Raw genomic sequence first — 16205 nt, 5'->3', positions numbered from 1 at the left:
TGAGGATGGATGGTCTACGACGATGATGATCTTTATAAATATGATATAATTATGCAAAATTCGTCACTTTTATTACTTCAAATCTTTCGAAGATGAAAATTTTTCAAACTATTGCTTCTTCGAGGTCGGGAAGAAAAAGAAAAAGTATGAGTCTTACTTACCCGGTAGTGAAAAATGTTCCTGCATTTTACTATGTAAACAATTATATAAATATTACTAGTGTTCTATCATAGTATGTTTGATGGTTTACCATTATTTAGTTTCTGTCTCTTTGGTCTATTGAATGCTAAAGTGTTTGCAAAAGATTGTGAATTTTGTAAATTTTTATCACCTAGATTTATCTTTATAAACTTTGGATTCGATTCGTTAGTACTGAATAAATCTAGCTCTATATTTGCATCTAGTAGTAATTCACGGAGTGTGAACCATTTCTTTTCGTTATTTATCATTGAATTATACTGTTTCAATAGTTTTTCTTGGATTTGGTACAGATATTCTATTTGATCATTTAATGAAGGTAAATCAGTATTTAAATTATCATCATTTTCATTACTTTGTTCCTCTCGTATGGAATTTTTCCAATTGATCAAGTTTAAGTAAGTATCATTCAATTCGTAAAGGTTGTTTTTGAACATTTTAGTCTTTAAAAGATCTATATCTACGTCATTTTCATGTTCAGATGCCACAAGATTACCGGGAGCATTCTTGATCATTTCGTAATTAATCCTCGATATATCGTCGACATTCACGATATGACGTCTGATATTACTAGTTGAATCCTTCAAATCTAGTATTAAGGCGTCTTTGACTAAATCGGTATCCTTTGCATTATAGTAATTTTCAATAGATTTAAATGCAAATTGTAACTGTTTGTCTGTCTTGAGTAGCTCATCGTATTGATCATCAACGACCCTTCTTCTATCATTAGTGCCAGACATTGTGACGTTATAAACTGCTGGGTTTGTAGTAAGTGATGAGCTTCATACTGAACTAATACAAGGTTCAAAATGCAACAGGCAACTTTCCTACTGGTATTTTTTTTTTTCCGTAATGAACAACTGTTAGAAAAAAGATGGGCTTGCCCTAATCAGTACACCGCACTATTGGTCTGATAAACAAGTTAGGGTTACGCAAAAATGATTGATTTTTCTCTTACCAAGCTTGAAGAGGTCACTGTCAAGAATTGAGTGGTCAGGGCCTCATTGCTTCATTCCTTGTGTAGATGCAAGTGTAATAGAACGGCCAAGCAATTTAAACCGATAGCGCAGTACACGATATTTTCAATGTTGCAATATGCGATTCCCCTGGCACCATGATGATTGTGAAGATCGCCGTTATCGCACAGTTTTTTCTCGCATGGCGAATTTCAATTTTGTGGCCTCTCCTGTTAAATTCACAGTAGGAAGGAAGTGGTAATAATGATAATAATTATTGCAGCATCTTTATTTTTGGCTCACGTGGCTAGATTAAATTGTCTACAGAATGTAAATAAGCCACAGGAATATATTATATCTAATTTATTGGCTGTAGATAAACTGTTTACTAAATTTTTTTCCTTTTTCTGTCCCATCTCTTATCAATCCAATAATAAATGATTTTGGTAAATAATTATAATCTTCTTCTTCTTCTTCTTCTTCTTCTTCTTCTTGGCTGGTAAAGTCCTGATACTGTCAATCTTGCATTTTCCCTTTTTGACTATTGGCATTACTATCTGTGACGCAGTAGGAGACCGCAATGTTACTCAATATTAACCGGTACTCTCCTTTATCAGTGCAGGAAAGAAATGTCAGGCACTGGCGACTACGTAAGAAATATATATATATATAGGTATATATATATATATATATACAGCTTATTAATTGCACCTTGGTAGGGTCTACATACGGCTGGGGAAAAAGCCTTCAATTTATAAAAATCATTTTTCAAAGATGTCAGCATTGACTTATCAATTGAAAAGGGCACAGATTTCAGATTCTTTCTCAAACGACCCATTTAATGACTCTCTTTTTCAAAATAAATTCGATCTAAATGACACTATCGACATATTCAAATTATATTCTTTGGCGAAGGATAACTTACAATATAGTGAAAGAATACTAAATCTTTCTTGGAGATTACAAAATATAAACAGACTCAAATCGAGTAATTCAAAATATGATGTATTAACTAATTTGAAAAACATTGATACCCCTGAACCAGATTTGACAAGCCGCGATAGTAATTATAGTCTCTTTAGTAACGATTATGGATCGTATACAAATTTAACTTCATACACTGGTGGCTCCAATTTTGCTATGTCATTACCAATAGCTATTCAATCTCATGATAATTTCGTAGATTTAGATTTACCTTCAAATAGTGTACACTCGCAATTTATCGACTCCTTCAACGACTTTCCTTCAGATGGGAATGACTTCATGTCATCTTTCTTATTTGAATCAAAGACAGCAGTAAAATTAGGTAAGAGACCATCTCAAATGAAACAAATAAACAGGAAAATTAAAAAAAAACCATCGTCAGATACTCAAGTGAATATTTGTCACAATTGTCAAACTTCAACAACACCTCTATGGAGAAAAGATTCTGAAGGTCATCCTCTTTGTAATGCATGTGGTCTCTTTCTACGATTGCATGGTGTAATGAGACCTCTTTCTTTGAAAACTGACGTTATCAAAAAACGACAAAGAAATAGTACAGCTGCCAATAGAAGAAGTAATAATATTAATACTAATAATAATATTAATAATTTTAATGCTGGTGCTGGTGGTAAAGGCAGTGACACCAGTTATGGAAGCTACAGTAATCCCACTTTAGATTGGCTAAGTTTTGGTCTATGATATATTTCTTTACCTCCTCTTCACCAAATAATCATTTATATTCTTATATAGATACTATATCTACTTCAAAAAGATTAACTTTGGCACTTAGTCATTTACAGAGCCACCTTTAACATTTTGATGTCATCGAGCGTATCTTCAGGCAGAAGAGTGTAAGCCCGAGTATTTATCAGTTCACGTACGAGATGATTTTTTTTAAATATACAATCCCGAAAATTAAATAATACCAAGAGGCTATAAATGTAATATTTGCGAGTTTTATTAGAAGGAGCTAGTACAAACGCAAACTATTCTCTTCATAAACCATTAATATTGCAAATCTAATAAATACAACGATGGTGTCAACCCCTGAATTAAAGAAATATATGGATAAAAAGGTCTTATTACAAATAAATGGTTCAAGAAAAGTTGCCGGTATACTTCGAGGTTATGACATCTTTTTAAACATTGTGCTGGACGATGCCTTCGAACTTTCTAAGAATGACTCAAATATTCCATTAGGATCACAAACCGTTATAAGGGGAAATTCAATTGTGGCTATGGAAGCTTTGGATTCCATAAATTAATATATCAAGATTATGCATTCAAACAGTAAAAGAATAGGGAGAAGAAGCAAGCAAACCAACATCATTTTTCTATGTATTATATAATTAACCATTTTCATTCTTCATTTATCATTCTACACCTATTAAAATCTTATTTGCATTTCAACACCGGCATTGGAATACCCACATTTTTCATAAAACCCAGTATTTTTAACATCACAATCTAATATAATCTTGTAACAGCCTGCTTTCCTGCCAACATTTGTAAGATGTTCTATCAATAATTTCCCTAGTTTCATTCCTTGGCATTTCTTATTTACTGAAATATCTTCAATATGTCCAACAATACCACCGCAATGAATAATTTTTTTTTCGAGGAAAATAGTACCAACTGCACATATAGTACCACTTGAGTCAACTATAACGTGGACATTGTAAACTTTAGTCTTATTATCATCTAAATATAAAGTATCCCAATATTTCAATAAGCTAGCATATATCTCGGGGCTTATCTCTCCAACTACTGTCAATGCGGATAAAGTATCCTTAACCTCTTCAAAATCGTTCAAAGAGATTGGCCTTATACTGAAGCCATTCTCTAATTGTTGTATCATATCTGGATCCTATCGTTTCTCTCCTTTTTGTACCGAAAACTATATAATAGCACTTTCAGTGAGATAATTTCTACTTTTTTTTCCTGACCCAAATTATATTGATTCGCATCGATTTAGGATTCCTCTTTTTGAGCTGATACAGCCTCATAGACGTCTGATTTTCTGGCTACGTTTATTTTTAGAGGACAATGATTGAGACACTGTTTATTCCAGGTTATCTGAAACAGTCTTCGTAGCTTTCTGATAAAGTACACTTACTTCCATGCATTTTTTGAAAATGTAAATCGCTGTAAATTCAACTGTCTTTATCAGCTGCACCAGCAAAGGAACAGATAAACTATTATAAGATTGAGAGAAAAATTACTAGTTCTCACTTATGGTGAACAAATCCTTAATGTAACAATGATGATAATAATGGCAGGCTGAAAATAACAAAAAAATTGATGTAACAAAAGCCCTGTAGGGGGCTCGAACCCCTAACCTTGTGATTAAGAGTCACACGCGCTACCGATTGCGCCAACAAGGCTTATTTTGTTGTTTTTGATATATCAATAATACTCCTAAGTCCCGTTTAAACCACGTGATACTCGTCCTGGTAGTATTGCAGATTTACAGACAGCTGACTACGCTAGATAATACAAGACTTTTGCTCAAGACTGGTTCTAGATTACAAACGATACCTCAAAATATCATCCAAATGACGTGAAGGAAGATCAGAGGATGATCCCTTTATATTATTTTCGTTCATTGTGTTCATTTTTGTTCAAGGTCAGTCAAACAATTGAAATAACTCTTATTAATCAGTGGTTATACCAAATAATGCACTGGTCTTATATACAATAAAGTATACAATAAATAATATACATTGTGTCAAACTTTGATCAAACTTCAGTGTTCACCTGAGTATTTATACAATTTCCAACATATTTTGCTTTGTAACATTTTTCCATGTTCTATAATCATATTTGTAATATTCTCTAATATTTACTGCCGATAACTTCATCAATTTATCACATTACCATATTATTATGTAATTTTTACTACCGATAAATTTACTGTTTCTCATATTACCTCATTATTATGTAATTGAATTCTTCTAGAACATTCTAAATTTGTCATTCTAACTATCAAAACATTGAAATGTCAGTATAATGCCATTTCCAGCAACCATAATATTCTCATCTAACAATATGTGCTATACTATTATAGACCCATCACATTCTCGTTCCAACAAAAACGCTGAGCTGTCCGTATAAGGCCCTGTTGGGCAATCATATGAGAAAAAACAGGGGATGTAATATTTTTTCTCCGAAAAAAATCAAATAATAGACTCCATGGCCAAGCTGGTTAAGGCGTGCGACTGTTAATCGCAAGATCGTGAGTTCAATCCTCACTGGGGTCGGTTTTTCAGTTTTTCATTACTGAACGAAGAGATCATTTAAGGTAAAAATGACAGTCTTATTAGCAAAAATCAGTACTTTGACTGGCAACAAGTTAGCAATTTACAATGAGCAGTTCAAATTTATCGAGCTTCATAAATCAAAAATGTTTTGAAAGAAGTGGGGGCAATTATATAGGGAATTCAGCTAAGAAACCCAAACTATCACCAAAATTAACGAGGGACGGAAGCAGGAACCGTGAAGGCACCTTTAAAGGTAGGAGATTATATAAAAGGAATGTGCAAACTGGTGAATCTCCTTCTTTCTACTCGAGCTGCCTTACTGGCACCAGATATGCTGACCAAATTATGACAAATACAACAGCATTTACATCGGCGGTTAATCTAAGCACTTTCCCAGATCGCATTCTATGCGTAATATATGAATGTTCCAAAGATATTGAGACACGGATTGGAATATGTACGGTTAACTACAACTTGGGTCAAATGATCTTCTCAGAATTTGTAGATTCTCAGATTTTTATCAGAACAATTCATCACATTCAAATCCATCAACCTACAGAAATATTTTTACCAAGTTCATCATTAGCGCCAACCGTTTCTAAATTAGCAACATTGATAAAATTAAATGTCGCAGAAACTGTAAAGCTTTGTGAAGGGCCTTTAAAATACTTTAGTACACAATGTGGCATATCGGCAATAAATAAACTCTCCATTGTCGAAAACACAAAAGATCTTTTGAAAAATGAGATGTTAGATAAAACATATGCCCTGGCTGCTATTGGTGCCGCTGTTAAATATACAGATGATGTTGTGAAAAAGTCAAATAACGAGTTTTATCATTACAGTCACTTTAGAATGAGGTATGAATGCTCTGAAAACACCGTTCTAATTGACCCAAAGACCATCAGGGGCCTTGAATTAGTAGAAAATAAAATTGACAAAAAAGGAATTACCCTATGGAGCTTCCTCGATAAGACGTCTACTAAAATGGGTAAGAGATTATTGCGTAGTAGTATTCTACAACCTCTTACTGATAATGAAAGTATTTCTAGAAGACTAGAAGCCGTTTCAGAATTGCAAAAACAGCAGGACGTGCTAGAATTATTAAGAAATGCAATGAAATCATATCAAGATCTCGACCTGCTGTTCTCAAAATTACTTTCACTTAATCATACAGCTATCCAGTCTCAACAAAAAATAAATTATGTTCTTCTCCTCAAGGAAACAATTGTTATTACCAAGACTCTTCAAACGCGCCTTGAACACTATAACATGTCCAACTTACTACTTTCTCAAATAAATGATATTTTATGCAACAAGTCTATTTCAGAGGTTGGGAATTTGATAGATGAATATATCAATGAGGATTGCATATGGGCCAAAACTAATTTAGAGCTACAGAATCAAAGATCTTATGCCGTAAAATGTGGTGCTAACGGGTTACTCGATATATCAAGGCAGATCTACAAAAGTATCATTGATGAACTATTGGCAATAATAGAGAATTTATCTTCAGAGTTCAGCGTTGAGTTACTTCATAGCTTTGACGCAAAAAGAGGTTTCTTCATAAAAATAAGCAGAAGCAAATTTTCTGACGTCTCAATGTTGCCCCCTGTCTTCATCAATAAAGTAACAAAAAGGACTTACTTTGAATGTTCCACGCTTGAAATTATAAAAATGAATGCCAGGTTGAAAGAAGTAATGTTAGAAATTACCATATTGAGTGAAGAAGTAGTTGATAGATTATTAAAAAAAACTGTGAAAAAAATTTCAGTACTATTTATGCTATCAGAAGCTGTCTCCCTTTTGGATCTTCTTTGTTGCTTCGCATTCAACTCTAGCTTGTACAACTATTGCATCCCAAGGTTCACAAATACCCTTTTTATCGAGGAATCCAGACATCCAGTTCTTGAGACATCAATAAAGAATTTTGTATCTAACCGGATTTCAAGTATGAAACAAAGCTCTTCCTTGCAAATTGTCACGGGCTGTAATATGAGCGGCAAATCCCTTTATCTAAAACAGATAGCTTTGTTATGTATTATGGCACAAATGGGGTCTCCCATTCCTGCAAAAAGTGCTCTTTTTCCCATATTCACGAAAATACATGCTCGAGTGTGCAATGACACCATGGAATTAACTTCTTCCAATTTTGCATTCGAAATGAAGGAAATGGCCTACTTCTTGTGCGATACAGATGATAAAACGTTGATGGTACTAGATGAACTTGGAAGAGGGTCTAGCATTGGAGACGGATTTGCTATATCTATGGCTTTTGCAGAATACTTGCTCAAAACGAAGAGCACCGTGTTTTTGTCGACTCATTTTCAAGATATCCCCAAGTTGCTGTCCACAAGGGCAGCAGTTGTACATTTACATATGCAAACAGATGTGACCAGCGGCCAGCTTACTATGCATTATAAAGTATGTCAAAGTCCCTTTTATATAGAAAATAGCGGACTTCGAGTAGTAAAAAACTTATTCAAGCCCATTGTACTTGAAGAAGCTCACACCATCTCCGCCGCATTGCTCAAGAATAAAAAAGATTCAGATGAAACTCAAAAGGGCCAACGGAGTTTAGATAGGGTTACTCTGACGAATCAAATGAAAAAAATTCATAACTTGGTGAACATCTTGGAAGGCTATAGCATCCAACAAGGGAGAATATTAAATGAATTAAAAGGTTTGCAAAATGAATTCATTCATAATTTTGACAGTATATAATCCTTTGAAAAATTGTCTTGCCTCACAATAAACTTACATATTATCTTACTGTAATAAAAGAGCTCTCCCAATTATTTTTGCTTTCTCCGAGGATACCCTGCTACAATATTTTTATATTTTTTGACCAGCTGCAATTATTGAGCCCCTACAAGCTTGAAGATAAAATCACTTATGGCATCAAGTTTCTCTGGAACACCTTCCTGAAAGCGGGTGATAGAAGACAATTGAGGTCCTCCATGCTGTCTTATTGCTGCTTCTTTGAATGCAATAATGAAATTTATAATCAGGGTAGCCGCCAAGACAAGAGCAAGTAATATAGGACCTAAGGGTGCATCCAGATGTGTGCCACTTCTTGCTTTAATGAGGTCTAATCTTCTGAGATAAGTTGTATATGACCATAATCCACAAAATATCGTGAGGCAAAAATAAATGTAGGCCATTGTAGTGGCAAGTCGTGGGAAAGAGGCATGCCTAATGGAATTATAAATGGAAAATGTTAACGCACTGAGTAAGGCAGTGACTCTAAGCCATTTGTTAAAAGTTCTCTCATTTGCGAGCCAAACTTTGGGTTCAACTTTGATCGGGCCAGCATTTTTTAGATAGCTTGTTGGCTTTTTGACGCCAGCAGGCAGTTCTATCTCCTCATCTTCTGAATCAAAATTAATCAGTTTAGGAGCCTTACCTGATAAAACATTCAAAAAAGTTGTTTGTGCTTTCGAAGTTTTCTTCCTCTTTCCTCTAGGAGCCTTTTTTGATCTGTTGCGTTCCTCAAGATCGAGCTCTCTAACTTCCAGGATGCTGCTGTTAGGACGCCTCGTCTCACTCTCTTCCTCATTTTCGTTTTCGACTGGTTCAATTTTTGATAGCCTTCGCATCCCTGCAATTTTTGCCTCTATTTCCTTTTGTTTCTTCAATTTTTTCTTCTCTTCCTCATATGCTTGTTTTGGATCTCTTCTGATATCCTTTTCAAGGTCTGGTAGCCAAAACGGTAAAATATCAAGCTTCTCATCCTCCCCAAACAGTGAAGCAACACCTTGAATATAAAGAGAGAATTTTGGTACCTCCTTAACCAGGTGGGAATTTATCAATTCTGTAATCCATTGTCCGTGTTTGCCTGGTAGATTTGATGAAAACGTCGTATTCATGTACGAATTGGGCCTCTCAACTTCATTAGGACGTATATTATCAGTTTGCTTTATTCTAATTTCCATAACAGAATATGGAAACTTGGCGTATTCCCCGGATCTTAAAAATCTTAGGGGATTAGAAACATCTGTGTCAATATCTCTTCTATGCCAACTTTTAGGATCTCTTATAGGTCTCGTTTTGTCGAAGGAATCCTCCCTTATTGACAGAATATCTGAATCAATAACAATTCGTATGCGGTCATCACCTGGAATTTGAAATGCGGTCCTTCTATATACGGTTCTCAAAACTGGCTGTAGTTGCTCTTGCATGATAAACTGTTGAACGACTTCAAAATCACCTTGGACTTTTTTCAACGTAGGGTCTGTCGTACCACCTTGTCTCATTCTATTCAAAACTAATTCTTCATATTTTTTGTCCCCATCGAAAATGAAATTATTGATATATTTTTGTTTCATTTTTAGTCTAACTTCCTCAAAGTTATAGCCAATTCCACCTTCGTTTTCAGATAAGATCCTCTTCTCTAAAAATATATCAGGTTTGTCTGCAAGCTTACCCGTCCATCTAAGTCTTAAAGTTCTGGCAGAATGTTGTTTCAGTAACTTATTATTGTACAACTCGAAGAACTCATTATCAAAATAAACGGTTGTAATGACAGGATCATAAGAGTTGTAAGGGACATCTTTTTCGCTGTTCTTAGAACTTGAATTGGCAGAAGGAATGCCGCCATCTGCATCAACCACATCATTTTCGAAGCGATCGATAATATCATCATTTTCTGTAGGAGCAGATGCATACACAAGAACAGGTAAATGGCGTAGTATCCTTGTTTTCACTTCCATTAAATTATCCTTATGTATCCAAAATTTAAAAATTTTATAATTGGTTTTAGAGTCTGAAATGGAGCCTACATTAGATAGCCTGCTGGTACTCGCTAATGATTTTGATATAGTTGAAAAATTGCATCTTAGAATAGTATAGAGGAACGAAATTCTATAAAGTACTGGAGAATATTCTTCTGAATGGAATGGTAATTCTTTCAATCTTACTTGTAGCAAAGATTTTACAGAAGGGTACTGTGAATGCAATTTGTCATGTTTCTTCACTATTTTCATGAAACCGGTATAATTTAATCTGCTGAAATTATCTAATTCCTTAGCTTCGCTCAATGCATCTTCTAAAATCCTTTGGAAAGTATCGGGATCCAGTTGTCTTACTTTATCTTCAGTTGAGGTTTCTTTTTCTAAATGAGTCAATTTATCCATAAGATTGTTGTATTTGTCGACTTGAAAGGTATAAACTTTTTCCAAATCACTATCCAATGCTTCAACAAACCGCGATTCATCTCTCTCAGTCCATTCTTGATTAGTTGTATCATCATTATCTTCTTTCAATAATTTCTTTAAACCATCGTATGAGATATATGAATCCTTCCACGGTGGATATATATCATTTGCTAATTTCACACCAAAAAGCATTTAAACTGGTGAAATTTGATCTTATTTTTGTAGTTCAGAAGAGTTCTATCTTTACTGTGATTGTCCTGCATATATATAGGGTCTATTATTTTTTTTTGCATCAACTCCTTCCATATTTTTCAAAAGCCAAATATAAATTAAATCGTAAGGCGAAAAATATTCTGATAAGCTCCGCAATACAAATTCGATAGTTATTGAGATTTTAGCTTAGTAGAATATGTATAATATACATCTATATATGTTGGATGGTGTACATAATAGGAGAAGAAGTCTTTGATTAATTGATACATGGAGTGATTAGTAGATGAATTAGAAAAACCTGCAACAAATAGTTTGACCCAGATGAAGAAGAGTTCGAATTAACAACAGTTCGACTTGCTACTACTACTATTATTAGTGTTTATATTAATTCCCTTTTGTTGGTTTGCTCCTGTAGTTATATTGTTTGCGTCAATCTTGTCTTGAATTAATTTAGCCAAAGATAAAAAGATATCACTAACATTATTGTTATCCTTTGCACTTGATTCGACGAAAGGTAACCCCAACTCTTTGGCCAAAACTTCCCCTTGTTCACAAGAAACTACTCTAGTGTCCATATCGTTTTTGTTACCTACCAACAATAATTGAGCGTCGTCATTTGCATGCTCAGTAACAGTTTTGAACCATTTGTTGATATTTGCGAAAGTTTTCTCATCAGTAACATCATAGACAAGAATGATACCCATAGCACCACGGTAGTAAGCGGTTGTTATTGTTCTGAATCTTTCCTGACCTGCTGTATCCCATAATTGCAGTTTGATCTTTTTACCATTAATTTCAACAGTTTTGATTTTGAAATCAATACCAATGGTGGTTATAAAGGATGGACTAAATTTGTCCTCGACAAAACGCACTAAAAGGCATGATTTCCCTACGCCAGAGTCACCAATTAATAGGATTTTCATAATGGAGTCATAGTTCTTTCCTGTGGCTGAAGCACTAAGGTGTGACATGATTATATTATATTTTTCGGTTTTCCGGCAAATAAGAGGGGGTTCAGGCTGTCTCTTGAGGCAATTATACTAGTCACGAGTACTGTTAAGGTGACCAGAATGATCGATGACTGTACGATATGCCAAAGTTATTCTCTTCTCTGTTGGCAAAGGAAGAGAAAAATTCAACGGGATTCCGTCATTTTCTCAAGCGGAAGAAAGAGGATGAGATGAAGATTGGGACTGTAGATACCATACAAATTGTAAGCACATCCATATACATATGGCTGCTGGATCTAATCATCCCTCATGGGCTTACACTCTTTTTAAAATGTGTGACTAGTTGTCGAGCTGCCGTTTATGCATTTCGAGTCCCGTTTATCTCTTCTCTGCATCATTTCTTGACGGAATCGCACAAGAAAGAACTCACAAACATACATCTTGCCCCACACACCAGCGTATTATGCTGCGTAGTATGCTGCGTAGCATACAGACCATATTGACCATTCAAATCAATGCTTGAGGCAAGACTCACTCTGATGGAATCCCCAAACTAAAATGAATTTTAAGTGAGTTGGCTTCCAATATCATCTACAACGACGCTGTAAGAAACTATTTTTTTTATTTTTTTTTTTTTTTTTTTGGTCTGTCAGTGGAAATTTTTCAAACTTAAAAAAGAGAAATAAAAATTTTTTTTTTGCTCGAAGTGCTCATCTCATCTCATTGTATCTCTGATTTAAAGAATATTGATTAGAGATTCATTCTATAGGGTTGAGGCTGCTATAAACACTGCTGATACTGTAATCATGAGCAAAGTTACGAAGCTATCGGCTCCAAAAGGCGCAAGAACAGCTCACTTCCGTACATTAGAGAGAGAATCTCGTTTCATTAATCCTCCAAAGGATCAAAGTGCATTTCCCTTATTGAAAGATGCTATCGAACCTCATGTCGGATCTTTCAACGCTCTTACAGAAGGTTCTGATGGAGGCCTCTTGAATATTGCTGTCAAAGATATTGGCGAAAAAGTTATCTTTGATGGTAAACCTTCAAATTTAGAAGATGAACAAGAGTTGAAAAACAGATACTTAGGTAACAAACTATCTGTCAGCGTGGAGCAAGTCTCCATTGCTAAGCCTATGTCTAATGATGGTGTCACATCCGCAGTAGAAAGAAAAGTATTCCCAAGTGAATCAAGACAAAGATTAGCAACCTATAAAGGTAAATTGATGTTGAAATTAAAATGGTCTGTTAATGATGGTGAAGAAACCTACTCTGAAATTAGAGATTGTGGTGGATTACCAGTTATGTTACAAAGTAACAGATGTCATTTGAATAAATTATCACCACACGAATTGGTTCGTGAAAGAGAAGAATCAGATGAAATGGGTGGTTACTTTATCATTAACGGTATCGAGAAATTGATCAGAATGTTAATTGTTCAACGTAGAAACCACCCAATGGCTATCATCAGACCTTCTTTTGTTAATAGAGGTGCATCATACTCCCAGTATGGTATTCAAATAAGATCTGTTAGACCAGACCAAACATCCCAAACTAACGTTTTGCATTATTTAAATGATGGTCAAGTCACTTTCAGATTTTCTTGGAGAAAAAATGAATATTTGATTCCCGTCGTCATGATCTTGAAAGCCTTATATGATATATCTGATAGAGAAATTTTTGATGGTATTGTCGGCTCTGATACCGCTAACTCTTTCTTAACTGATCGTTTGGAATTATTACTACGTGGTTTCAAGAAGAGATACCCAACTTTACAAAATAGAACCCAAATTTTACAATACCTTGGTGATAAGTTCCGTTTTGTTTTCCAAGCTTCTCCTGACAAATCGGATTACGAAGTTGGTCAAGAAGTTATAAACCGTATTGTCTTGGTTCATTTGGGTCAAAATAACAATCAAGATAAGCTAAGAATGTTATTATTCATGATCAGAAAATTGTATTCTTTAGTCGCTGGTGAGTGTGCACCAGATAATCCAGATGCGACCCAACATCAAGAAGTTCTATTAGGTGGTTTCTTATATGGTATGATTATTAAAGAAAAGATCGATGAATATTTACAAGGTATTATGGCCCAAGTCAGAACAGATGTCAATCGTGGTATGGCTATTAACTTCAAAGATCGTAAGTATATGTCTAGAGTTTTAATGAGAGTAAACGAAAACATCGGTTCCAAATTGCAATACTTTTTATCTACCGGTAATTTAGTCTCTCAATCTGGTCTAGATTTACAACAAGTGTCTGGTTATGTCGTGGTAGCCGAAAAAATTAATTTTCATCGTTTCATTTCACATTTTAGAATGGTTCATAGAGGTTCTTTCTTTGCTCAATTAAAGACCACAGCCGTCAGAAAATTATTACCTGAATCATGGGGTTTCTTATGTCCAGTACATACACCGGATGGTTCTCCTTGTGGTTTGTTAAACCATTTTGCCCACAAGTGTCGTATCTCTACCAAACAATCCGATGTGTCACAGGTCGCACCCTTATTATACTCATTAGGCGTTGCTCCGGCATCTCATACTTTTGCTGCTGGTCCATCTTTATGTTGTGTCCAATTGGACGGTAAGATCATCGGTTGTGTCTCTCATGAACAAGGTAAGATTATTGCTGATACTTTAAGATTCCTCAAAGTTGAAGGTAAAACGCCTGGATTACCTCTAGATCTAGAAATTGGTTACGTACCACCATCTACCAAGGGACAATACCCAGGTCTATATTTATTTGCCGGACACTCAAGAATGATGCGTCCTGTTCGCTACTTACCTTTAGACAAAGAGGATATTGTTGGTCCTTTCGAGCAAGTTTACATGAATATTGCAGTCACTCCTCAAGAAATTGAAAATAATATTCATTCTCATGTTGAATTTACACCAACAAACATTTTATCTATTTTAGCCAACTTAACGCCATTCTCTGATTTCAATCAATCTCCAAGAAATATGTATCAATGTCAAATGGGTAAACAAACTATGGGTACCCCTGGTGTTGCATTATGTCATCGTTCAGATAACAAGTTATATAGACTGCAATCTGGTCAGACTCCTATTGTCAAGGCTAACCTATACGATGAATACGGTATGGACAATTTCCCAAATGGTACAAATGCAGTCGTTGCGGTTATTTCTTACACCGGTTATGATATGGACGATGCGATGATTATTAACAAGTCCGCAGACGAAAGGGGTTTCGCTTACGGTACAATGTATAAGGTGGAAAAGGTCGATCTTGCACTAAACAGAAACCGCGGTGATCCAATTACTCAGCACTTCGGTTTTGGTAATGATGAATGGCCAAAGGAATGGTTAGACAAGTTAGATGATGATGGTTTACCATATATTGGTACTTACGTTGAAGAAGGTGATCCAATTTGTGCATACTTCGATGATACCTTAAATAAGACAAAGACCAAGACGTATCACTCATCTGAACCAGCTTACATCGAAGAAGTTAACTTGATCGGAGATGATTCTAATAAATTCCAGGAGTTACAAACTGTTAGTATCAAATATCGTATCAGGAGAACTCCTCAAATTGGTGACAAGTTTTCTTCCAGACATGGTCAAAAGGGTGTTTGTTCCAGAAAATGGCCAACCATTGATATGCCATTTAGTGAGACTGGTATTCAACCAGATGTCATCATTAATCCTCACGCTTTCCCATCTCGTATGACTATTGGTATGTTTGTTGAATCTTTGGCTGGTAAGGCAGGTTCCCTACATGGTATTGCACAGGACGCTACACCATGGATATTCGATGAAAATGACACGCCTGCGGATTATTTCGGTGATCAACTGATAAAGGCAGGTTATAATTACCACGGTAACGAGCCAATGTATTCGGGCGCTACTGGTGAAGAACTAAGAGCCGATATCTATGTTGGTGTAGTTTACTATCAAAGATTGCGTCATATGGTTAACGATAAGTTCCAAGTTCGTTCAACTGGTCCTGTTAATAGTTTAACAATGCAACCAGTTAAAGGTAGAAAGAGACATGGTGGTATTCGTGTCGGTGAAATGGAAAGAGATGCTTTGATTGGTCACGGTACCTCATTTATATTACAAGACCGTTTATTGAACTCCTCAGATTATACACAGACATCTATCTGTCGTGAGTGTGGCTCCATATTGACCACTCAGCAAAGTGTTCCAAGAATTGGTGCTTCTTCACAAGTATTCTGCCGTCGCTGTGCCGCTACATTTGAAGAGGCCAAGCAACTGATTGCATCTTATGAGGGCGAAGACAGTATTTTCATTGACGATTCACAAATCTGGGAAGACGGTCAAGGTAACAAATTTGTGGGTGGTAATAACACTACGACGGTTGCAATCCCATTTGTATTGAAATATCTAGATTCTGAATTAACAGCAATGGGTATTAGATTACGCTATAACGTGGAACCAAAATAAGCATATAACTAGCAGCATGATGAATCTCCAAACATTTAAATGGTTATAACTCAAAAAAAAG

At 35.4% G+C, this 16205-nt stretch overlaps 8 protein-coding genes and 2 non-coding genes across 10 annotated transcripts; 5 read left to right on the top strand and 5 right to left on the bottom strand.

Moving 5' to 3' along the window:
• Nucleotides 1–227: 227 nt before the first annotated feature.
• IES3 (Ies3p) lies at nt 228–938 on the bottom strand (the record flags this gene model as incomplete). Its single annotated transcript, XM_003956417.1, has 1 exon — nt 228–938. The coding sequence occupies one exon, from the start codon at nt 936–938 to the stop codon at nt 228–230; it is 711 nt and encodes a 236-aa protein (XP_003956466.1).
• A 990-nt stretch (nt 939–1928) lies between these two features.
• Nucleotides 1929–2837, top strand: GAT1 (Gat1p; the record flags this gene model as incomplete). The annotated part of the gene is made up of 1 exon (XM_003956416.1): nt 1929–2837. The coding sequence occupies one exon, from the start codon at nt 1929–1931 to the stop codon at nt 2835–2837; it is 909 nt and encodes a 302-aa protein (XP_003956465.1).
• Nucleotides 2838–3172: 335 nt separating this feature from the next.
• SMX2 (mRNA splicing protein SMX2) lies at nt 3173–3403 on the top strand (the record flags this gene model as incomplete). The annotated part of the gene is made up of 1 exon (XM_003956415.1): nt 3173–3403. The coding sequence occupies one exon, from the start codon at nt 3173–3175 to the stop codon at nt 3401–3403; it is 231 nt and encodes a 76-aa protein (XP_003956464.1).
• A 122-nt stretch (nt 3404–3525) lies between these two features.
• GNA1 (glucosamine 6-phosphate N-acetyltransferase) lies at nt 3526–3996 on the bottom strand (the record flags this gene model as incomplete). Its single annotated transcript, XM_003956414.1, has 1 exon — nt 3526–3996. One exon carries the CDS (start codon nt 3994–3996, stop codon nt 3526–3528), a length of 471 nt encoding a protein of 156 aa, XP_003956463.1.
• Nucleotides 3997–4449: 453 nt separating this feature from the next.
• On the bottom strand, nt 4450–4522 carry KAFR0Ctrna15K. Its single transcript has one exon. It is a non-coding gene; the product is annotated as a tRNA-Lys (tRNA).
• An 802-nt stretch (nt 4523–5324) lies between these two features.
• Nucleotides 5325–5398, top strand: KAFR0Ctrna10N. Its single transcript has one exon. It is a non-coding gene; the product is annotated as a tRNA-Asn (tRNA).
• Nucleotides 5399–5503: 105 nt separating this feature from the next.
• On the top strand, nt 5504–8122 carry MSH4 (MutS family protein MSH4; the record flags this gene model as incomplete). The annotated part of the gene is made up of 1 exon (XM_003956413.1): nt 5504–8122. One exon carries the CDS (start codon nt 5504–5506, stop codon nt 8120–8122), a length of 2619 nt encoding a protein of 872 aa, XP_003956462.1.
• A 134-nt stretch (nt 8123–8256) lies between these two features.
• Nucleotides 8257–10746, bottom strand: KAFR0C03340 (uncharacterized protein; the record flags this gene model as incomplete). Its single annotated transcript, XM_003956412.1, has 1 exon — nt 8257–10746. The coding sequence occupies one exon, from the start codon at nt 10744–10746 to the stop codon at nt 8257–8259; it is 2490 nt and encodes an 829-aa protein (XP_003956461.1).
• Nucleotides 10747–11105: 359 nt separating this feature from the next.
• On the bottom strand, nt 11106–11738 carry KAFR0C03330 (Rab GTPase family protein; the record flags this gene model as incomplete). The annotated part of the gene is made up of 1 exon (XM_003956411.1): nt 11106–11738. The coding sequence occupies one exon, from the start codon at nt 11736–11738 to the stop codon at nt 11106–11108; it is 633 nt and encodes a 210-aa protein (XP_003956460.1).
• Nucleotides 11739–12523: 785 nt separating this feature from the next.
• On the top strand, nt 12524–16144 carry RPA135 (DNA-directed RNA polymerase I core subunit RPA135; the record flags this gene model as incomplete). The annotated part of the gene is made up of 1 exon (XM_003956410.1): nt 12524–16144. One exon carries the CDS (start codon nt 12524–12526, stop codon nt 16142–16144), a length of 3621 nt encoding a protein of 1206 aa, XP_003956459.1.
• Between the last annotated feature and the right edge of the window lie 61 nt (nt 16145–16205).

Source organism: Kazachstania africana, chromosome 3, assembly GCF_000304475.1.
Source record: "Kazachstania africana CBS 2517 chromosome 3, complete genome".
Classification (NCBI taxonomy): domain Eukaryota; kingdom Fungi; phylum Ascomycota; class Saccharomycetes; order Saccharomycetales; family Saccharomycetaceae; genus Kazachstania; species Kazachstania africana.
This window is presented reverse-complemented; position numbering and strand designations above follow the sequence as displayed.